The sequence below is a fragment of the Eumetopias jubatus genome, unplaced genomic scaffold (assembly GCF_037043125.1).
Source record: "Eumetopias jubatus isolate StellerSeaLion01/CBP00866 unplaced genomic scaffold, mEumJub1_p1.0 scaffold_9, whole genome shotgun sequence".
Taxonomy (NCBI): domain Eukaryota; kingdom Metazoa; phylum Chordata; class Mammalia; order Carnivora; family Otariidae; genus Eumetopias; species Eumetopias jubatus.
The window spans coordinates 20,281,179-20,305,863 of record NW_028274815.1 but is presented as its reverse complement, the minus strand read 5'-3'; the positions used below and the strand labels follow the sequence as shown (position 1 = coordinate 20,305,863).

Here is a 24,685-nt window from a genome sequence, read left to right as displayed (position 1 = left end):
TTTGGGGTTATAAAAATCACACATCAAAGACTGATTTTAAAACTTGGAACTGGTTCATTATACTGTTTTTTCTACTTTAATACGCATTTGAAAAAGTCCTTAATAAAAGGCTTGGAAAAAGTTTCAAGAGAAGGTAGGATGAAATTTTAAAGCCTAAGCTTAGATGTGCATGAGTCTTTAAATAATGTTCTATGTAGATCCTTTTTCCCCGCTGGTTTTGGTTGAACTTTAAAAGTCTAGCTTACTAAATAATTTTCATTTAAAATACAATTGCTAACATCAGCACATTAAGTGGAAAGCTAATTTTAAAAATCAATGAAAGTTTGCATTATTTTATGACAGTTTGCAAGTTAAAAAAGAAAATGAACAGAAAATGTTCAGCCTAAAATTTAGTACAGGCAATGTATAATAAATTAGATTTGAAAACAAAGCAGGACTGAGCAGGACGGGCTCTTCAGGTATAAGGAAAGGAATTCCAGGTCTGACATTGGTTCTGTTAGAGAAAGGTCTTGCTGTTCATCGACCTGTTCCATCTGTCTGCTTTTCAAATTGATTAAGTCACTCACATTCCAGAGGCACTGGTTTTAAAGGCCAATCTGATAGATATTTCACAAAGAGCCATCTTACTCTTGTTTAATTTCACCATGAATCCCTTCTCAGAGTGATTCTTCTATTGTCAGTGAAAGAGATAGTAGGGCATTCTATATACAGATAGTCCCTGATTTATTATGGTTGGATTTATGATGGTTGGACTTAAAAATGTTCAACCTCACAATGCTACAAAAGCAATATGCACTCAGTAGAAACTGCACTTTGAATTCTGAATCGGTCATTTTCCCAGGCTAGTGATACGAAGGTACACTCACTCGTGATGCTGGACAGCAACCTGCAGCTCCGTCAGCCCTGCGATCATGAGGGTGAACAATCAACACACTGACGACCCTTCTGTACCCATACAACCATTCTGTTTTTCACTTTCGGTAGTCAGCATATTACATGAGATACTCAACATTTTATTATAAAATAGGCTTTGTGTTTGATGATTGTGCCCAACTGGAGGCTAATGTTAGTGTTCTGAGCACATGTGAAGTAGGCTAGGGTAAGCTAGGATGTTGAGCAGATTAGGTGTATTAAATGCATTTTTGACTAATGTAACTTTCAGCTTATGATGGGTTTACTGGGATATAACTCTATCATAAGTCAAGGAAGATCTGTACTCATTTTGGGAGGGAAAACTGGAAGGGATCGTCTCTGATCTGCCTTTTCTATTTTTTCAGTTAAGACTGTAGTCAACCAATCAGCTGATTTTCAGCGGGGAAGTAATTTCTGAGAAAAGTAAACAGTTTAACAGAAGCATAGATCATCTGTAAATACAAAGTTTGAGAGCGTGATAAAAGTATTACTTTTGAATAACTTACATGTGCATTAACTTTATAAAAACACCATCCTTAAGAAGGGAAAGTATTAAAGGTAACAGCTAATGTTCTTCAAATTCCCCAAATCTGTGGGGCTCACATTTCATGAAAAAAGAGAATAATCATCAGGGTAGAATTATGACCTTATCTTGAACTCTTGGACACTTTTTTTTTTTAAAGATTTTATTTATTTATTTGACAGAGACACAGCGAGAGAGGGAACACAAGCAGGGGGGAGTGGGAGCGGGAGAAGCAGGCTTCCCGTGGAGCAGGGAGCCCGACACGGGGCTCAATACCAGGACCCTGGGATCATGACCTGAGCTGAAGGCAGACGCCTAACGACTGAGCCACCCACGTGCCCCGAACTCTTGGACATTTCTGCAACTTTTCATTAGCTCAACAATCCAGACTCTAGGAAGACAACTCAGTACCTGTTCTGTCCATCAGCTCCTTTCCCTGATTTAAAATACTGCTTCTGAATCTAGTTCTTCAATGAGAAGTTCAGAGCCTACTATGTGGAAGGAAGGCTCTCGGCGGGGTGGGGGCGGCGGGGAAAGAAACTTGAACGTCTTCTTTGAAAAGCTTACAATTTAAAAATAAATAAAAAGCTTATAATTTGTTGGAGGAGAGAAACAGATGTACATCTAACCAAGTGCCAATGGAGGCCCAAACACTGGAGCAAGACAGTACAGAAGGGGGGCTAATTTAAGCGTGTGGACCAGGGAAGGCTTTTTAGAAAGGATCTAAATTGAAGCTTTGAAGGGACAAGTAGGGAGGAGAAAGGAGGAGCATTAAAGGCTGAGGAAAAAGAATGAATATGGCAATCTAAGTGAGAACGAAGGTAGTAAATTCAAGGATGAAGACAGATCAGTGTGACAGGAATGTTTGTTTAGAGAACGTAGAGCGTAATGAAGCTTAAAAGGCAGGTTGATTTCAAATCAACTATAGGAAGGAAACGGTCATTAAAAGCCTCTGAAGGTTGTGTTCAGAAAGACTTCTCTGATAGACTGTGTGAGACATGAAGGTAAAAGTGGGGAGGTGGTTACTGTAATCATCCAAAGAAAGATAATTAAGTCCTGAATTCAGTGTGTGATTAATGGGACTAGAAAGGAGAAGACCGCTATACGACAAAGGCAAACTGTTGGCAATTTGGTGAGATGAGTGGGAGGAAGTTGTTGAAAATGACCACTAATAGGATGGGGATGCAGTTAATTCAGATAAGGGACACAAGAATGTGTTTGTGGGGAAGTAAGTGATCTGGTTTTCGATTGCGTTTGAGGTGCTGGGCTGGGGTGGTGGGATCCATGCACATGGCAATGTTCGCCAGCTGGAAATTCAGGCCTGGATCTTGAGGCCTATCTTGGCTAGAAGAATGGACTTAAGATGTGTTATCAATGTAAGTGGTACTGAGATCAAAGAAAAAGATGAAATTGCTCAGGAGAGTACAGGGACTTGCTTGAGAACTATCATCCTCACACAAATTTTAAAATACGAAAAAAAAATCAAAATTACTGCCCAGTTTTATTTTCAAAATGGAAATCCTTACAAGCTTCTAAGAACAACTGTTAACGCATCAGGATTCCCAGTTTTTGTGTGTCACTGTCTAGGTTCTGTTGTCTCTAACAGTTGTATTGTGCAGTGGAAAGAACGGCAGGTCTCATCACAAAACCCAAGGGTTGACTCTTGTGTCCAGAATTTCCCAGCCACCTGACCATAAATCTGAGCTTCAGACTCCACTTGCTTCATGGGATTCATGGAACACTACATCAAAAACTAATGATGTAATGTATGGTGATTAACATAATAAAATTTTAAAAAATGCATGGCAAAAAAAAGACATTGTATGTGAAAGCACTGTACAAACTAAGAAATTATTAGGACAAGAGTATCAGCCTACCATATGGCCTAGCAGAGTAGAAACGTATTTCTTAATGGATGCAGAATCTCCATTATTAGGAAGGAAGCAGCTTCAGGCAACTATCTCTGTACTTCCCACACTGCCTGTCATAGTTACCTGTATGGCAACAGATCATCGGAAGTGGAATCTATAAACCTTGGTGTCAGGTTTTGTTTTATCCTGCACCTTAGGACCTCTGGGCATTGGAGTGGGAAGAAAACCTGATGGAATAGAAATGATTACTTTAAGGGGTGCCTGCCTGGTTCAGTAGATACAGTATGTGACTCTTGATCTTGGGGTCATGAGTTCAAGCCCCATGCTGGGTGTAGAGATTACTTAAAAAAAAAAAAGCTAACTCACTTTACAAAAAAGAAGAAATTATTCCTGTAAACATTTTTGTTCTTTTCTCAAGCCAATGTGTCAGGTTTGCTACAGATACTTGTGGGCATTGGTTGGTTCTGCTGGTTGCATAAACAACCAAAGTTCTGAGACAAATACAAATGATTAGACCGGAGTCAAACTCCAGCAGAGGAAAAAGATTCTTTGTTTGCAGAAGGCTCCAGAGCCAGAGAAAAGTGAATTCTTGCCTCCATGATGTGATCCAAGAAACCAAATTTCCTAGGAGGAATTGTAGGGGCCCTGCCTCACAAAAGTGGTCCTCAGTCACTGCTGCATAAGGAGCCCACGTTTTCCAAAATTCTTTCAAGCTAAGGGTTTGACACTGCAGTTTCATAGAGCCCCTAATTCATTTCCTGTTTAGATTATGCAGGCTAGAATGCCTCTCCCCAAACTCTAGTGGGACATCTTCCTGACCTGATGCCAAAGCTTAGCCCCAGTTAGGCCTCCGAACGGCAGGCTTGGACTACCTCTGGAGAAGGACCAGGTCCTCTCTTCTCAGCCCTTGGGCTCCCCCGCAACCCACCCTGGTTTTCAAGGCCTGTTTTTAAAAGTTATTTCAGGGGTGCCTGGGTGGCTCAGTCGGTTAAGTGGCTACCTTTGGCTCAGGTCATGGTCTTGGGGTCCTGGGATCGAGCCCTGCGTCAGGCTCCCTGCTCTGTAGGGAGTCTGCTTCTCCCTCTCCCTCTGCTCCTCCCCCTTGCTCGTTCTCTCTCTCTCTCAAATACATAAAGAAAATCTTTAAAAAAAAAAGTTATTTCGTAGAAGAAAGCCTTGCTTAAGGCCACAGTGAGATTAACATCTGCAGACTCTGAAGCAGTCCTCCATCATGTAGTCCAGGATGGGGAATCCAGAATTTGGAATCAGAAGACTTGGCTTCAGGTTCCAATTCCCCTGATAAACCATGTTTTGTGTCATAACCTTTCAGTTTGTTTTCTCTTTACAACATCTCTCTCAAAAGGACTGCAGGGATTGAATGAGACAATGAACCTAAAAGCACATGTGTTTTCCCTGAATGTTCCCCTAATGCTACAACAGATTATTGTGGCCCATTTGGCAAAAATAGATATAAAAGCCCATGCTTCTGGCTGGACAGGGCTAGTTATCAAAGAGACCTTCGCTACAGGATGCCACAATTTCCAAGTAAGGGTCCCAAAGCCTGGTTCATGTTTCTCCTGGAGCCAAGGGCTGATTTCAATTACTTTGCAATTCACCAGCTGACATAGTTCTAATGTTTATGAGACCTCAGAAACTGGTTAACAATGAAAAAAAAAAAAGTTCTCTGAGGTTCCTTCCTGTCTCCATGAGACAGAATTGTCACCCTGCCCTCTGAGCTCCCTCCTCTTCATCCTACAAACCACACCTCAAATGCCATTTCTTCGGCAAGGAAACTTTCCTTGCCCCTCCAGACAAGGTTTCACTCACAAAGGAACTTCTAACTCTCCTTGATATCACTTAGTCCTATTGTGATTAGAAGTACGTATGTCCTCCCCAGTGGAATATAACCTCTGGGAGGGCAGGGTTCGCGTCTCTGGATTCTTCCACATCTTAGCGCCTTGGAAAAAGACAATAAAACATGTTGAATGAGGCCAGAGCTTTGGGTTTCTTTAATCTTGTTAAGAGCTCTTGTGGCAATGAAAATAAAACATATAAAGAAAACTAATTTAGTGCTGGCAGAAAAGTTTCTGGATGGAGGAATGCTTCCTTTGGCAGTTTTCTCCAATAAAAAGAATTTATGGGCTTAATTAAATCATCAAGATCTTTTTCAGAGGTACAGGAATGGCCAAGGACCAAGCTTGCTCTGAATCATTCACTTTTTTCAAGTGGAGCTGCTCTCCTGGGAAGAGTGGTTCATGTCAAGGAGGAAATCAGCATAGCTTCCCTTTGTAAATAGACAACTGTCCTTTCTTTTCCTTTGACTCTCAAGGCCCAGGAGACAGTTTCTAGGTATGAACCTATCTTGGCCAAACCATAAAGAAGATGGAAGTTCTTCTATAGCAACCTCATTTTCCCTCAGTTGTTTCTATTAGTTTTTCTAGTGGCCTTCCCACCCCTACCTTAGCGTAAATTTAAATCAATGTTCAGACTCATCTAAGCCAAGTATCATTTTTGCCTTATCCCAACATTGGGGAAAAAAGCTTTTATTCTCCTGTAAGCATGACTTCAGAGAGCAGCCACCAAATCTGTGTCTATTTATACGTAGGACTGTGTGTGGAATGCCTTCTAGAGTCACATTTGCTTACCCTCCTTATCCTGGCCGACTTAGCCAAGTGTTGGTGGATTTAGGCTGCTCTAAAAACACACAAACAAGAGACAAGGGCCTACATTTTATAAAACGCAAGGGCAAAATGAAGGAGCCTCCTTAAGTAAGATTCAACATCTCTGTAATCTGCATACTAATAATGTTAGTATATAAAAACCAATGATGGAGCTGGTGTCCTATAGCTACGAAGGGCTGCCCGACTCCATCTCCTGGGTCCAGAAACAGCAGGACCAGTGTGTTCAATCATCGGGCAAACGGCCAAGGGTACGATTTCCTCATTGCCCACTCTCACAACTTTACTTTGACCCTTTCCAATTTTCACTGGTTCATATCAGGGTGCCTTTGAGGATCTTTGGCTTCAGGGATCCTTTCTTTTGTGATCCTTTAATGACTCATTAGTCACTGGGGCTTTGGCAATTCCTGCAGGATGTAGGTTTCATTTCTTCCCTGTAAATGAAGAGGCAACCCAGGAGGTTGTTTAACAAATTCTATTCAGGAGCTGGAAAAGTGAAATTTCCTGTGGAATGACAGGAATTACATAGAAGCAAGCAATTTTATTTTCCTCAAATGTAGCAATAATTTTAATCTGTACATACATAAAACAAACAGTGCAATTATAAAACCTTGAAGGTGACATGCATACTTTAAGGTGCAGCTGGGATGGGGAGGATGTTATTAGCATCTCCAATTTTCCTTACCACTTTTTAAAACTAGTTCCTTATGCAAAAGCACTGAGTCAGGAAACTTCATCTGGAATGCTGAAGTTAAAGGTGAACTTCCTGAAGTCTGCACATCTAAATATCACAAACAAAACAGAAATGACCTCCTAGAGCAGTTTGGTAAGGACTAGAGTAATATGGCTGGGTGTTCAAGCTGGGAATGAATGAAATCAGGGATGCATTTTCTGAAAAACTAAAAGAGATAATGTTTGTAACTGAGTGTCCTATTTCTGTTTCATAGTTGCTACCCATGTGAGCCCTTCCAGCAATCTTTTTATTCGGTATAGTTTCTGAGTAGATGCTGTTCAATGGAGTTATTTGTAACTAGGGGTGGTGAGATGCACAAAGGAGGACCTGGGAAAATGGCTTCTTCCTTGGTGTCTGAGTCCATGCTCCTCGTCCGTTCTTAGTTCTTATGGCCTTTGCTCTGCCGTGGAAGCAGAGGTAGCTGGTGCACGATGTCAGATGCTGTCATCATTCACAGGCCCGGGGTGCAGGTAAAGGCGAGTGATGGGGGTCTACCTTTGCTTCTTCCACAATACCCTTCTCAAGCTTTCCTGGCCTTGCAGTGGAACTTCTAGAACTAGAGGCAGTTCACTGGGTCCTTGACTTAGAGCCAGGATGAGACAAGACGTGGCAGAGTGACAAGACACAAAGGGAAAATACGGTACCAATTAGCCTCAGAGTAGGATAGAGAAATTTATATTTGCACTGATGAGAATTCAAATCCCCACAGTCAATCTAAAACACAGGAAAATTTTCTTTGAGTACTAATTTTTCTCTGTACAAGTAGCCTGTGCACTTCTGGTGTTAACTCCTTGCACTGTCTCAAGGTAGGTGATCCCAGGGACACTCTAGGGCAGTGTGCTCTAGCTCATCTCCAACAGCTCTTTCTGGCAGTGGCATTTTGATGTGAACTGCAAAGTAAATCCATACATGGCATCACAGTTAGTAAAATAATGAAATATCACTAGCCAAATGTAACTGCAATTCAGTCAATGATATATTCACACACAAGTTTAGAAAAATCAAGAGTATGATAATAAAACCATAAAATTAAACAGAAGGAAATCAATTTCTACAAGAAATCAAATATATTTACAGTGAGATTTAAAGGGAAAAATAAGCTACTTGGATCATAAATTTAATTTTATTTTAAATAACTTTAGCTACTTTAGCTGTTAATACAATAAAAGCAGAAAGAACAGGCTGCCTTTTTTTCCAGATTTAATCAGAAAAATTGTATCTACAATAATTGACAGAACTCGCTTCTTGTCCTTCACCCATCTCATCAAAAATTATTGCATTTTCCCCCAAACTGTATTTTTTGGATTCCTCTGTGAATATACTCATTTCGTCCTCGTTCCTGGAGGCATCTTGGTTTAAATCCATCTTTAAAAAAAGGAGAAGGGGTACATATGGGAGGCAAAATATTCTCTTGAAGCCAACAGATAGAGAGTTGCTAGAAGAAGCTGATTGTACACACAAGCTGCCCGGGTCGGGAAAGGGAGGGCTGCTGATTTAGACACACGTGACAGCCTTTGGTGGATGGGCACAGGCAAAGCCCCACTGGGCCCTTCTTCCTTGTCAGGGTCAGGACTGAGCCAGCAGAGGTGGGGCTTCATCTTCTCGGAACTTGTCGTTTTGGTTCTCCTCCAAAAGCCTTCATCCAGATAAGAAGCCAATGACTGATTACAAAAATAAGAATAATTAAATTTGGCTCAAGAAATAGATTGTCCAACTGTTCTGCCTTGTTGTTTTTTTTCAATATCCAAGGCCTTTACAAAGAAAGAAACAAAAACACCTCTCAATCTTCCAACAAAAGTGAATTCCTTTTTTTTTTTTTTGCTCCAAATGCTACGACCTGAAGAATGGCTGCAGATTGAGATATCAAAAATCTCAGAAAAATATATAATATATTTGTATATCTCTGTATGTCTATTATTTAAATTTCACATTCCTTTAAAAGTGGTTATTCAGTCAGTAGCTGCTGAAGGAGGCTCTTCTGCTGGGCCTGGGGGGTCTGTGGTCCTGCCGTGGGTTTTTGAGTTCCCAGTGGACCAGGCTGGTTCAGGTAAGGGTCCCCGCCTACCAGATTCACTGTACACTGGACGTCAGCAAACACCTGAACCTGTTGCACCTGCTGGAACACAAATAAAAGATGTGTTTAGACAGAAGGGTCTGCCCCCCCGGCTTATGAGTGGGTACTACTTGAAGTGGAAACTCACTAGAGCATTCCTCTAGTCTGTAGTCACCACAGAGAAGAACTCTTCTGTCTTCTTGTCCTACAAAAAGAAAATCGCTGCACTCATTTTGCTCAGGGTTCTGGAAAGTTCACACTTTAAAAATAAAATCAAAATTGGAATGGTCAAGCCTCCTACAGGGTTGCCATCAATAATGAAAATGAGCATCACTGCTAATATTGCCAAGATTGGGAAAAGCCCAGTGTCAAGAGTCTGGGTGTCCAGTGGTGGGTTTAAAAATAAATATATATAGTATATATATACATATATACACACACACACACACACACACATATATATATATATTATTTGGAAATTGGTTACAAAAGCATTCTATGGATGACTTTAGTAGGATAAAAAAAACTTTATGATGTTAGAAAATTAAGGGCTTTAACCCAGTATTAGCAAAATAAAAACCACCACAACTTAGTAATAGGACATCAGCATTACTAAAGTTAATGTCCAGAAGATTTGCGTAGTATCTAAATATACTATTACATAGCTCTTTTACATATTGCCTTTTGAATTACAGCAAAATATTAGAACAATTTTATATTTAACTTCTTTTTCCTGACAGACAATCCATTTAAACACATGAGCTAAAAATAACAGTCAATTACTAGCTGAGAACAGTGTGAATTTTCCCTTTAGCTACTTTCAGTAATAATACACGTATCCCTTAAAAATGTCTAAAGTTGCATAGTTCTAGCATTTTCTATTGGGAAAACAAAGCCAGAAGTTAGTTTTTACAACCATCCTTATTAAAAAGTCATTTGTCGAACTGAATAAAGCCAGTATCACACTTGCAAATGTTCCAGACCAAGAACTGAGATGCCTTCCAAGGCATCCAAGTACATCTGTTAGGGTCTGAATCCTCTGGCAAATTTGTGCTTCATGTTTAATAGGTACATGAAGTATTTCAGATTAGTGATGCATTTTTTTGGTCATTCATCACTAATTTATGTCAATTACACTCAGCTTTTCTGAAAACTTTTCTATCCTAATTGAATAAAAGTTGTTTTCATCAACCGTCGGACACATGTCAAATGTCCCAACCTCCAACTGCTGTATCAGTCCAGTCCGCACTGTGTTTGCCTCTTGATCCATCTACACCTCCACTCTACAATCCCTCAGAAAAGACAGACAGCCTCTGAGCTGAGTCTTCGTAGCTTGGTGGATTAAACCTCTAGTTACATTAGCGTCATTTTTCTCCTTATCCTCCTCTTCGCCCGATTTCCCAAGTTTTGCTTCTGGACCCCACAGGCTCCCATTTGTTTTCTTCTTTCTTTGGGCTCTTTTTTGTGCGACTAACATACACCAACTCTCTGAGTCTACTCACTAGCTCTCCCTGTGCCCTCCCCTCCCCTCTGTTCCTAACTTCTCTTTCCTACTCTTTTCCCTTTTCCAGCCCTGACCCCTCCTCTCTCTCCATGTCAATAATCCCCCTACTAAGCCTTCTTCCTGCTTCTCTATATTCTGTTCTTTCCCGGTTCTGTGCTCTTTCTTGCCTCTTCCCGTCTCTGTTCTCCAAACACAGGTAGTCCTCAATCCTCCTTGAACCCTCCTCCTTGGTTCTTTTCCTTTCCTGTACACCCGTCTCACTCCCAAGCTTCTGTTTGGCAAATACAAAAGCACTGGAGCAAACAGAGATTGCATGATGGGCTACAACAGAAAGAAGGTTCTGCCACTGAAACTTGGCATAAAGCACAAGCTATAGGGCTTTTAGGCACTGACTGATTAAGAAAAATAATAGCATGTAAAATTTCATGTTTATGTGTTTCAACATATGAAATACTGGGGCAAAGCACAAGGTGTTTCTGTCCCCACTTAAAAAACATTCTTAATAAAGGCATGATCAAATGAACTAGAGAGAAAATTTTGCTTCTTTAAAAAGAATGCTTTTAAGATAGCCTATTTTGAAATTTAAAAAAAAAATGGAAAAGATCAAACCAAACTTCAGCCATTTTGAACGGCTACTTAAAAACAGGATGCCTCAGACCAGACCTCAAAGGACTTCAGATAGCGCCACACCTCCACAGACAGGCAAAGCAAGACAAATAGGAACCCTACGATTTGCCAGGTGAGAAGAGTGGTGTGCGAGGAGCCCAAATCTCCTAAGATTTTCTGACAGAGTTTTCACACCAATCCAAATGCTGTTACAGAGCTCCAGAACTTTAAAACTCGTTTGTTTAGTTTTAATTAATTTGCCAAGCTGCCCAGTATATGTCTGCAGGAGTGAGACTTCGGAAACCTTCTAATGAAGACTTCATTTTCCCCATCATAAAATCCCCTCTTCACCCTCACAGGACTCAGATCCTATCTCCTGTGACTCCAACTATGGACATGGCTCTAGCTGGTCCTCCTCCTCCTGAGGAGGCTGCTCGCTGCTCCTCCTGTCCCTCTTCCTCCTCAAGATGAAGCCTGAGCTGGTGGTTGCAACACTGCTCCTCCTGAGGGTGACACTTCATCTGTAGGACTTAATCCAAACCCCTGAGTTTAGCATTCAAGGCTCCCGGAAATCTGCCCCAATCTACTTTACCAAATTTAATTCCTATAAAATCTTATTTTTACCTTCAGTGGATTTGGTTTCCCAGGACCATGCTAAGACACTACTGTTTCCCTGTCTCCGTGCCCTCTACTTCTGGTCCCCTAGACTTGCAAGCTCACTCCCTCCTCCAGCCTCTGACACCTTCTCCTTCACCTTGCCTTGCTCACTGTCCTCAAGGTCCAGTTCAGCTCCTGTGGAAATGCTCTTCTGACCCTCACAGCATTTTCTCCTTTCTTTGAACACTATGGTTCCTGTTACTTGTAACATAAATTTGAGTTTGCCTTCTTTTGGCTATGTGACAATTAATGTGTATATATCTACATGTTCTATCTTTCAAGAGGACCTAAGTGGTATGGTAGAAAGAGCATGAACTTCAGTGTTAGAAATACCTGAGTCGAACCTCAGCTCTGCCACTTTCTAGCTTTGTGAATTGTGCGTGTAGTTAAATCTGTTTCTTCATCTGTGAACAAAACGAATACTACTTCCTTCATAGTGTTGTAGTGAGGCTTATGTGAGATAAAGCACAGTGCTTAGCACAGTGCTGGGCAAATTATAAGCATTTCACAAATGGAACTTCCCTTCCTCACTTCTCCCCACAGTTCACCTAGAGGGCAAACATGTCTCATGTTTCTTTCTATCTCCACCTTACCCTAATGCCTGTATAGTATCTTAAAAATATATATTTATTAAGAGACTAAAGACTAAATCAAAGTTACTGAAGTGAACTCAAACATCCGAAATCTCTAAATTTAGGTTAATATAGGAAAGTGCCCAGCCTTGCTATCTGTTTTGTTTTGAAACAAAACTTCTAAAAGGAGGCAGAGTAACAGCAGATGCTCTATTTTGTCTGAATTTACTGAGTGAGGTACTTTGATTACACATGAGTTTCAGAACTGTGCTTGTTTACTGTATAACAATTAGTGGCCACCATTTGTGATCCCTTTACCCTGTTTTACCACTGGATTAAACCTTTTGAAAACTTCTCTCATTTAACCCTCTTGACAATCGTATTAGCAGGTATCTTGTTAGTTCTGTTGGTTAAGTAGCAGCTCAGGAAAGTTCCCTAACATGTCCAGGAGGACACAGCTAAGAAGAGCAGAGCCAGGACTCACACCCAGGTCTGACTCCCAAGGTCAGGCTCTTAACCACGATGCTAAAACAAAGTTTCCTGTGTATCTACAGTACATTTGGCAGCTCTGGGTTTTAAATTTTCTTACTGACCTGGGTTCCATCTGTTTCTGTTTTGAGAAGGTCAGTGGATGAGAGCTGGTTGCAGTAGAGGCCTGTGTGTCTCAGTGCTGGATCATTTATCTATTAAAGATAAGTACAAGACCAAATTACGAGCCAGTTGTTTAAGTTGAAGACCAAATTCTTCAATGAAAAATAATCTCACTGACAGAAAATAGGGGTGCAGCAGAAATAAAAAGCTTAGCAATTTACTGTGTTGTTATAAGTCAGGACAGTGTTTCCCTTTGCAGGGGTGAAGAGGGATGTGGAAGGGAGCATGAAGGGAACCTCCGGGGTACCGCTGATAATGTTTTATTTCTTGATCTGAATGGTAGCTTTGAAGATGTGTTCAGGGCACCTGGGTAGCTCAGTTGGTTAAGCGATTGCCTTCGGCTCAGGTCATGATCCTGGAGTCCCGGGATCGAGTCCCGCATTGGGCTCTCCTGCTCAGCGGGGAGTCTGCTTCTCCCTCTGACCCTTCCCCCTCTCATGTTCTCTCTCTCAAATAAATAAATAAAATCTTTAAAAAAAATAAAATAAAAAAATAAAGATGTGTTCAGTTTGTGAAAATTCATGGAGTTGTATATTTTTCTGTATATTCTTATATGATACTTCAATAAAAAGTTAAATTCACACATACAAAAGTTAATCAGCAAACAACTTTTATTTCTTGCCAAGATTTAGTAATAGCAATCAGGTATATCCTCTGCCTGAATCAATGAAAAAATTGGATAAAATATATGAAACGAAGGCACTCAAGACACTGGACAAACCCAATGAAGGAGAGTGATCCCTAAGAGCTAGGGAACAACTGAGGTGTGTCCTACAATTGCCTCAGCCTACTGTCTCCAGAGAATTTCCAGGCTGCAGCCAGAGTGGGGACAGGGAACCCTGGCAGAGCCTTGCAGGCTCCCTGAGCTGAGATGATGCAGCTGGATGTCAGATGGTCAAGGCAGCTGGAGTTCACAGGGCAGAATATCAGAGGAGAGGGAGCTAAGCAGAGAGAAAGCTCTGAAGAGCTGCAGAGGGTCCCCTCGAGTCTGCAACTTAGTACTGATCTGCTAATGGATTTTAGGGAACTACCCAAAGCAGAGGAAAGAGTCACCGGAAAAGATGTTGATGGAGTAATTCCCAAAGATCACACAGAGCTGGGAATAGGTCCTGATCCAACCAGCCAGAGTGGAAAACATCATAATTCATATAGTATCAGGCAACATATTAGAAAGGCTTTGCCTCAGTAGTAAAGCAAAATGAGCCCTATACTAAATACTGCTCTGGTCCTACTAAACAAAAAAGCAAGACCTGAAAGGGTCAAACTGTTTCAAGTAACTGAACCATTTCCCAGAATAAAGCTCAAGAATGTAGGAATATCAACAAGGTAAAATTCACATGTTTGGCACCCAATAAAAGATTACCAAGTCATGCAAATTAGCAGAAAAATATGACCTATAATGAAAAGTCAATCAATTGAAACCAACCCCAAAATGATGCAGACGATAGAACTGACACACACGAATATTAAGACAATTACAAGAACCATATTCTGGATGTTCAAGAAGATAAGAGGAAAGGCTAAACGTGTTAGAGGTACAGAAGATACAAAAGAGGTCTGCACTGAACTTCTGGAGAGGAAAGCAGAATACCTGAGATGAAAAATATACTGGGTGAAATTAACAGATCAGACATTGCAAAAAAAAAAAAAAAGAAAGAAAGAAAAGAAAAAGATTCATGAACTTAAAGCTACAGCAATAGAAACTATCCAAAATGAAACACACAGAGAAAAAAACCGACTGACCTTCTACCCCTCCCCCCAAAATCCGCAAACCCAGAGAATCAGTGAGTTGTGGGACAAGTTCAAGTGGCCAACTATGTATATATATATAATATAATAAATATAATATAATATAATATAATATAATATAATATAATATAATATAATATAATATAATATAATATAAATTAATATAATAGTGTATGTATGTGTGTGTAATTAAGAGTCTCTGAAGGAAAGGAGGTGGGTGGTGACAGAAAAAATACCTGAAGAAACAATGGTCAATAGTTTTCCAAATTTGATGAAAATTATATATCCATAAATCAAGAAGCTCACTGAACTCCAAGCACAAGAACCATGAAAACAATCACTAAGGCATACTGTAATCAAATTACTTAAAACCAGTGACAAAGAGAATAATCTTTTTTAAAAGCAAGAGTGGGAGAAAAATCAATCATGTACAGAGGAACAAAGAGAAAATGCCAGCAGATAACACATCAGAAACACTGCGGCGGTGCAACATCTCTCAAGTACTGAAAGCTAAAACTAAAGTCAACCTAAAATTCAGGGAAAAAACTCTTTCAAAGATGAAGGGGAAACAAAAACTTTTTTAGACACACAAAAGCTGAAAGAATTCAGCAGCGGCAAACTATAAGAAATGCTAAATGAAGGGTGCCTGGGTGGCTCAGATGGTTAAGCGTCTGCCTTCGGCTCAGGTCATGATCCCAGAGTCCTGGGATCGAGTCCCACATCGGGCTCCCTGCTCAGTGGGGAGCCTGCTTCTCCCTCTGCTTCTCTCTCTCTGTCTCTGTCTCTCATGAATAAATAAATAAAATCTTAAAAAAAAAATGCTAAATGAAGACCTTCAGGCAGAAGGAAAATGATACCAAGCTGGAAATTTGGATCTACACAAAGGAATGAAGACCACTGTAAATCACTACACAGGTAAATATAAACATTCTTTTTTGTTTTGTTTTGTCTTATTTATTTTTAATTTTATTTTATTACATTGTTAGTCATCATACATTCTTAAAATTAAAAAAATATGTAATTGTTTAAAGTAAAAGTACGTGGGGTATATGACATAAGTAGACATGTATGGTAACAACAGCACAGGAGGGGAGAAATGGAAGTCAACAGCTGTGAGGTTCTTATACACGAGGTAATTATCATAGCACTTGAAGGTACATGACAATAAGTTAAAGATGTATGCTATAAATTCTGAAGCAACCACTAAACTAACAAAATGGAGTTATATATAGTTAATAAGCCATCAAAGGAGATAAAATGAATTAAAATGTTCAATTAAACCAAAGAAAGGCAAGAGATGGAACAAAAAAAAAACAAAAAAGATGAGATGTTTCAATTCAACCATATTAAGAATCACATTACATGTCAGTGAGCTAACCACTCCAAATAAAAGGTACAGATTGTCGAACTGAGTAAGAAAGCAAGACCCAACTAAATAAGAGCTATGCTTTAAGTGTAATATTCTTTTACCTAATTCATTATATTTTTTATTATTGTAATCTGCTGGAGGTAGTGAAAAATTCTAATAACTGAATAATAAGAACAAGGAAACAGACAATACTAGTAGGTCTTCTATTTTGCTATAAGAAATGAATCACTAAGTTGTTGATTTTTTTCCCTGCTAAACTCCTTAGGGACTTATTATATAATATCTGGGGAACAGAAAGTTTTCTAAAAAAATTCACATCAAAAAGGCATCCTATAGAAAAGGTAATTTAAGACTTGTTATAAATTATGGCTACATGAGCACAGTCTACTTTGTGGTTGCTCAAATGAGAACAGTAACTACAGGGAAGTACTGCAATGATCTTTTTTTTTTTTCTTTTTTTTTTTAAAGATTTTATTTATTTATTTGACAGAGAGAGACACAGTGAGAGAGGGAACACAAGCAGGAGGAGTGGGAGAGGGAGAAGCGAAGCAGGCTTCCCGCAGAGCAGGGAGCCCGACGTGGGGCTCGATCCCAAGACCCTGGGATCATGACCTGAGCCGAAGGCAGACGCTTAACGACTGAGCCACCCAGGCGCCCCTGCAATGATCTTCTTAAATATCATTTTGAATTTAGTCATTCTATCCTTAAAAATCTTCAGGAGGCTCCAGGATAAACGCTAAAACATTTAGATGGCTTGCAACGCCCCCAAAAAGCTTACCACATAAATTCTGCTTTAAATATAATATCAATGTCCCCTTAACTTCATGAGACTTTTCAACCTCTATCCCTTGCCTAGGTTATGCTGTGGCAACCAGTCTTGAATGTTTTTTTCTATTCTCTTTCTTCAGGCAAACCTTCCAAGAAGCCTTTCTTAATCACGCAGCTTTTCCCTGAAACCCTCAGTAGTGAATTGCACATACCCCAATCTGATATAAAATGTACGGTCCCATGGAGGTCTGTCTCTTACGCAGCAGTTTTGTCCTATTATTCAACTGATCCTTTGTTTATGTTGTGTCTCCCCAACTTGTTACTATTATCTCCCACAGAGCTATCTTTGTATATAGTAAGTACTGAATAAATGTTTGCTGAAATGAAAGGGAAAAGTGAAGAAAATGTGTTCAGAATATAAAGGGGTAAGTTACAAGCCAATGTATTATATGTATCATTTTATTTTATTTATTTATTTTTAAGTAGGCTCCATGCCCAGCGTGGAGCCCAACTCAGGGCCTGAATTCAGAGCCTGGATTCATGACCCTGAGGTCCAGACCCGAGCGGAGATCAAGAGTCGGATGCTTAACTGACTGAGACCCCCAGGTGCCCCTGTATCATTTTATAATAAATCTAAAACAATAAAATCTCTTGAGACTAAAATCTTACCAGGTCTGTCAAAATTTCCATTGTATATCTTAAGAGGTAGTAATTATCAAAAGATAGTGGGAAATCATAAAGAAGGGCGTCTTTTCCCCCTAGTGTTATTGAGAAATAACTGACACGCATCACTGGACGGTGTGGTTATTTTTGACGAGTAACTGAACATACCTGATTTTCCCCAGAGGAATGACCTGTGGTGTGGTCTGGGGGGTGGGCAGCAAGTGTGCCAGCTGTGTCACTTACCTGCTCGGGGCACACAGTGTTCATTCCTGGCATCTGCAAAGAGCTCATCTGCATCTGGCCCATCATTGGGTTTATGTTCTGAACATTTGTGTTTCCACCTGCCATGGACACGGTGATGCTCATGTTGTTGTACACGCCTGGCTGTGCAGGCGTGGGCTGGTTCTGGACAGCTTGACTGAACACACTGTTAACTCAAAAACAATCCCAATTACATCCACAGATCGTGAACACGGGGGTAATGTGAACTGTTTCTTGAGTATTAGATACAATTCCAAAGAAAAGATTTTACATTCTTAAACTACATGTTAAGACTTTATATCTTATTACAATATATAGAAATTGAGTGTAATTCAGATGAATTTTGACCTCTGCCCAAAGGATTTAATAACTACAGAGAGCTCGTTTTAAGTTACAATTATCTGGCCTGGTATCAGAGTTGTTAAGTTCCAATTAGCTGAATAATTAAGAAAGTTTTCCACATAAGTACATCTTCCAGATAACTGTAATATACTCATTTAACAATCAAAATCATTCTAAAATTTATTATACTATTTTATCTTCGTAAACCAAGAATGTTCTATTTAAGCAAAATGCCTGGGACATATATCAATGTTCAATAAATGTTCACGGAATGAATTAACAAAGGAATCCATGATTCAAAGATGGCATTCTTATACTATGATTGCTTGTACACCTTCTTAGACTTAACACTTAAGGTGAACAGTACTATCTTGTTCCACTCATTCCTTGTCCCTAGTAATAAGTGACACATGACAAGCACTCAGTAAATATCTTTATTTTTGTGAATTATGGACATGGGTTATTATTACTCAGTGCTGTCAACTGATGAGGTTTGGACTGCTTCTTATTTATAGATTTTCTGGTATCTACACCAATGTTTTTCTAAGGGAAGTCCAGAGACCATATGAAGAGAATTCCCTGGGACTCTTTGAGAACTGGGACTCCCAGGCCTTACTCCAGCCCTAGTGAATCAGTTTCTGAGGGCAGGCACAGAAAGTCACATTTCTAACTATTTATGCACATTAAGACTCAAGGGCCTTTATTCAATGTTGTAGAGCTTGCTGTCACTTCTCAAGGATTCAGCTTCTGGTTGCTTTCACTATGCTATAAACTAAGAGGAATATAACCAGATATTTTTATTTGGCAAATGTAATGTTTTTAAAGACTCCAAAGGTCTTCTCAGGCCAGAAGGTGGCTTTATGTCTTTTCCAGAAGCAAAATGCAAGGGCAATTATGTTTTTCAGAGGGCTTGTTTTACTGACTTCCTTCTTTATGGCCTCATTCTGGACTGTTGTTATAGTTTGGACTGTTTCTCTTAGTAGGTAGAACAGAATGGAATAACCTCCAAGTAAATACAACTTGAAACTTTATATTTGAACTCCCAAATTCTAAATGATACAGATATACACATCTAAAGGAAAATGATATGAATTGTGTCTTTTACAAGTTCTACAAAACACCAAATGTTTTAAGATTATCAGTTGTTAAACAATAAACTACTGATTGAATTCCACCTATTTTATTTTATTTTTTTTATTTAAAATATGGAACGCTTCACAAATTTGCGTGTCGTCCTTGCACAGGGGCCATGCTAATCTTCTCTGTATCGTTCCAATTTTAGTATATGTGCTGCCGAAGCGAGCACAGAATTCCACCTATTTTAATGTTAATTCTGGAGAATTTGATTTCTAAAAATTATTTACCCCATCAGTGACTTATCTATCCCTTATCTATTCCTTGCTAGCTCCTGGGAGGTAAACAGGATATACTGACATTTATAGTTTCTGGTAGATTAAGGTAATCATGCTAAAATTAACAGACTGAGAAACAGCCTATTCATCATGTCTGAAGAAAAGCAGCAAATTTTCCCCAAGTAATTATAAAACACAAATGCTCAAAGAAAATTATATGCCTAGGAAATGGTCAATAATACATCTTTGAACCATTAATGTCTGTACAGTGTGACGCTTGTGAGGCAGTGTCCCCACAACTAAAGGTGAGGAAAAACCTATTAGTTTGCTGCCCATTTTCTAATGAGAACATTTCTGCCCCAGACAATGCTCATTTGTCAACTGATCCATAAATCCCCACTGTGAAGGCTCAACTCAGGGCTATGTTAAGTTAATGCATGCAGAAGCTTCAAGGACTGCAATGATGTCATACTTAGTGAAAAAAGTTTAGGATTTAATTTCTTTTCACATTTATTCTTGGGACTTATATTAGCTTAAGTTCATTCAAACTGCTCTTGCCAATAGTTCCATTTTAGTTTCTTCCATTATGGGAAGAAGACCAAGCCCTCTGCAGCATCAATCACTGTTCTAGGTCTCAGAACCATGGGGTTCCCCGACACCTTAGGCCCAAGGTGCAAAGAAATTCTCCCTCCCTCTGCTTTCTTGGTCAGCCCCATGGCAGTTACTACAGTTTCTTACACTAGCACCAGGTATTTGGAAGCCCCTAAATCATGGTGGGGAGGGGGAAGGTAAGGATGAAGACTTTGGCCTGAAGTGGCTTCCATAGGTATTAGAGGTATTATTAACAAGCAGGGAGGTGCTCCAGGTCATGTAAGTCTAAAAACAAAGGGTTAAACAACAGGCTTTCCTAGGCTTTAAAATGCTAACAAGCGCTCAGACTCTTCCTAGCAACTAGTGTTCCAAATCTGCACTGTTCCAGGACAGAGAGGTTTGGTTTAACCCTTTATTTTTCTTGCCAACGGAGAGATCATGAAAAAGAATTACATTACACAGTCTCTGAACTCTATTCCATCATTCTACTAAATGATTCTTTGTTTCATGTGTTACTTCTCTCCATTTACTGCTGTCACCAACTGGACTCTTGGTAACTTGACAGCAAGGGCAGTTGGCCCCAGTTCCCTGTGGTAGCTTGTGCTGTGCAAGATAAACAGCGAGGGGTCACAAAATGCATGCTGCCTATGTTGACTAATGAAGCAAGTAAGCAAGTGTGAATGCTTGGAGACTTGGTGACAACTATTTTCTTTTTCAAATGATTTGGCTAAATCAAAGTTCACAAAAACAAAGTACAACAAAAATTGAAGCCCACATTTGAATCTGAACCCAAGAAGCGACTGAGGTAAGACAGGGAATTTTTGTACTCATTCACTCAAAAGATGTACATTAAGTGCTCACCATTAAGGGTGGACATACCCAAGTAAACAAAGTTTTGCTTTTAGGATGATTATATTCTAGTTGGAAGAGACAGACCACAAACAAACAATATGTCAGGTGGTAAGGACTATGAAGAGAAATACAGAAGGGAACAAAGGGATGAGGGGGTGGAAACTGCTGTTGTTTTAGAAACGATGGTCAGGGAAGTTTAATATGGTGACATTTAATATCTATGTCTAATAAGGTGACATTTAAGGAGAGACTTGAAGTGTGAGAGAGCAAACCATGTGGCTGCTGTGAGGAGAACATTCTGACAGAGGGATTTAAAAACGCAAAGGCCCTGAGTTTGCAATGTACTTGGCACATGTGAGGAACAGAAGAATAAACAGATACCACTGTGCAAACTGAGTGATGGGAATAGCAGCTGAGGTCAGAAAGGGACCCAGGAACAAGATTATGTGGGCTTCACAGGCCCTATCCTGCATTCTGAGTCAGCTGGTGAGTTGTGAGTGAAGGACTGCCATACCGCTCACGTTTGAAAAGCATCACCTGGCCTCCACGTGGAGATTACACTGCAGAGGAGCAAGGGTGGAAGCAGGGAGACCGGAGGCTCCTTCAACAGTCCAGGGCAAAGATGATGGTGGCTGGCACTGAAGTGTCCAAATGGGGCAGGGAAGAAGTGAGAGCTGCTAAGAAGCTGGCAGGATTTGCTGATGGGCTGTCTGATGTGCGATATGAGAGGAGATAGAGGTTTTCTTCTGAATAACTGGAAGAATGAAGTTGTCGTTCAGTGAGATGGGGACAAGTAGAAGAGGAGCAGGTTTTGGGGGAGAATATACCCCTTCAGATTTTATCAGGTTAAGCTTGAAATGCCTATTAGACTTCTGAGTGGGATGTCGATCAGGCAGTTGCACGTACAGTATGGCGTTCAGGGGAGAAGTCTGGGCTGGAGATTTATAGACTTTATTTTATTTTTTTAAAGATTTTATTTGTCCGAGAGAGAGAGAGAGAGACAGAGAGAGAGAAAGAGAGCACACAAGCAAGGAGAGCGGCAGGCAGAGGGAGAAGCAGGCTCCCCGCGGAACAAGGAGCCCAATGAGGGACTTGATCCCAAGACCCTGGGATCATAACCTGAGCCGAAGGCAGACGCTTAACTGATTTAAATTGGGGAGTCATAAACATTGGGACAGGCATTTATAGCTATAAAGTAGACAGCATAACCAAGGGAGCAAGTAGATAGAATGAGCTCTGAGGCCCTCAAATGGAGCTCAGGGAGATGAGGAAGATCCAGCAGAGGACCTGAGAGACAGGATGAGAGTTACCTTTCTCAAGAGAGAAAGTTGTTCCAGAAACTAAATGAAGAAGCTTCAAGAAAGAATAAACGCTCAAATATGTCAAATGCTACCAACAATCACCGCATTTGGCATTGCAGAGGACACTGATGACCTTGACAAGAATACTTCTGGTAAAGTGGCAGGGATGAAAGCCTGACTGGTCCACAAGAGAAAGAGAATAATCGTTAAGAGTCTTTTAGGGAATTTAACTGTAAAGGGGAGCAGACCTGTCAGGAGGACTGTGTTTTTTCCAAGACACATTTAAATGCTTAGATGTAGGTATGGAGCTAGAGTTTAGCTGGATTTCATTAGGGAGCGTTTTGCTAGCAGGGCCAAGCGCAACAGAGGGAGAGCTGGGCAAGGGAGTGGAGTGTCTGTAAGGGAATAACGACAATCATGGATCGTGGAATCTAAAGTGAATTTAGAAAGCCGGGATTAGAACATATTAGGAGACTAAATTCTTCTTGCATGTTATATAGACAGTTCATTTCTACCTAATTTACACACGGTCCTCACTGAGAGCTACACAGTTCTCTAACGGGAAGATTTCCTCTCACCTTTCAGTGAACTTTAGGAGAATATGGTCTTAAGTTTTCAACTTTAACTGCCTTACTTATTATGTTGTCAGATCAAACGGCTTCCCTGTCATTAGAACCAAGACACAACCTAATTAAAAGCCTTATAAAACTCAAGTGAAGTGTGAAAAGTTCAGCAGCCAGGATTTGGGGGGAAAATGACATTAGTGAGATAATTCTAAGCAGAATGGGCAAGATGAGGCCACCAAAAATCTAGAGATTCAAAAAGCTGGCTGAGGCAGAACAGCCTGAGAAGTCTCAAAACCTTTGCTGTTGCTTTCAAACATGCTGTTAAGGCTCTAGTGAATTCTGATATTTAGCCATTCTTGCTTTAAATTTTTAGGATTTTTAAGTGTGTTTATAAAGAACACTTTTTTTTTTTTTTTAAGTACCCATTTCTGTATCTGTCCCAGGGAAGCTCTGCTACACACAGGAGTTGATCAAGTTCTTCAGATATGCTGGCGGTGGGATGGGAAGGTTGGGAGCCACTAGATCACTTTCCTGCGCTGTAAACATACATATTTACCTTAAAAATAACTTGAAACTTAAAGGATTTAGAAGTCATTATTTCTCTTTGCTATCACATAAAATTCAGTTCCATCAACTTGCAAATGGCAGTAGCCAATACTATTCTATTTTGATTGTGAAGGCATGACTGTTCTATGTGCTGCAGGGATCAGGGATGCTCATATATAAAAACTTACTTACTTGTTGTTTCCCATTGCACCTTGCTGCCAGGCCTTCATGTCTGGTGACTGGTACCCAGAAGAAGGTGGAGTTGGCTGGAGCAGAGAGCTCTGAGGAGGAGGAATTGGCATCGGCACCATGGAGCTCCCCGGGCTCAGAGATGGAGCAAAGTTGGCCTCACCTTGGGGAACCATTCCTGCAAATTGACACAAATTAATTTATGTGAATACACTATAAATGTATTAATCCCATAAAAGAGAACCCCCCACCCCCACAAGGATCTGTCATAATATAGTTAGAAATAGCCTATTCAAGAGAGTAGGGAAAACATTTCAGTCTCTTCAAAATAAGGCAGGAAATTTCAGTATAAACAGAGAAGTAAACATATAAAATAAGTTTGGAAGAATGCCTTCTATTCATTAACATATTGATTTGGGCACCAGGATTATGTATAATTTTTTTTCTATTCTTTTTGCTTACATGGATTTTTAAGTGTAAAAAACATACATGAACATATACAACAGATTACTCGCATCATAAAATAAGTTAGAAAAAGGCAAGACAAACACCTATGTGAAATGAAAATTGAGAAGAGTTTTGTTGTCCATGCCTCAGTCATCTCTGTGGGTTCTTCTTTCTTTCCCTGTCCTTTTTCTTTAAGCTTTACTGAGATATCATCTACACAGCCTCAAATTCACCCACCGAACTGTACAACTCAATGATTTTTTAGTCCATTTACAGAGCTGTGCTCTAAATTAGCACAGTGCAGTTTGGGCATTTCCATCCCCCTCATGTCTCCCTGTGCTTGCCTGCAGTCAATTCTCTCTCCTACCCTTAGCCTCAGGCGACCACGGATCTGCTTTCTGTCTCCATAAGTGTGCCTTTTGGTGGCAATTTCATATAAATGTAATCATATAAAATCTTTTGGGTCTGGCTTCTTTCACTTAATGTTTCTGAGGTTTGACCAATCTGTAGCATTTATTGGTAGTTTGTTCCTTTCTATGCAGGATGATGCTTATTAGCAGCTATTGATATAATTGTGTTAAAAATCAACTGGCCATAATATTAACAATTTGCCTCTGGATTTTTAGGTTGTTGCAGTTGTCCGTATGTCCACACCTGTACTAATACTATATTGTCTTGATTGATGTGACTTTGTGGTAATTTTTGAAATGATAGTCATCCAAATTGGCTTTTCTTTTTCAAAACTGTCTTGGCTACAGTTCTTTTTTTTTTGCATTTCCATATAAATTTCCATATAAATTTTTGCATTTCCATATAAGTTTTAGGAGAAGCTTGTCAATTTCTCCAAAAAGCACACTGACGTTTTGATTGCTTTGAATTATAAGATCAATTTGGAGTAAGTCTGCCATCTTTTCAGTCTTTTTCTGATT

The 24,685-nt window shown here is 39.9% G+C and overlaps 1 protein-coding gene and 1 non-coding gene across 7 annotated transcripts in view; both read right to left on the bottom strand.

Annotated features, from left to right (window-relative positions):
* Positions 1 to 6,510: 6,510 nt before the first annotated feature.
* NCOA1 (nuclear receptor coactivator 1) overlaps positions 6,511 to 24,685 on the bottom strand; it is a 244,614-nt gene continuing 226,439 nt past the window's right edge. For 2 of the 6 annotated variants that reach the window (XM_028099321.2, XM_088026339.1), the window contains 4 exons: positions 23,313 to 23,487; positions 17,553 to 17,736; positions 12,703 to 12,792; positions 6,511 to 8,833 (listed from right to left, as the gene is read on the bottom strand). In XM_028099321.2, the coding sequence (XP_027955122.1) occupies positions 8,663 to 8,833; positions 12,703 to 12,792; positions 17,553 to 17,736; positions 23,313 to 23,487 (620 nt within the window). In that variant the 3' untranslated portion in view covers positions 6,511 to 8,662. The other 4 variants (XM_028099324.2, XM_028099323.2, XM_028099322.2 and 1 more) reach the window with 4 other exon arrangements.
* Positions 19,112 to 19,218, bottom strand: LOC114206032 (U6 spliceosomal RNA). The gene has a single exon (XR_003608529.1). It is a non-coding gene; the product is annotated as a U6 spliceosomal RNA (small nuclear RNA).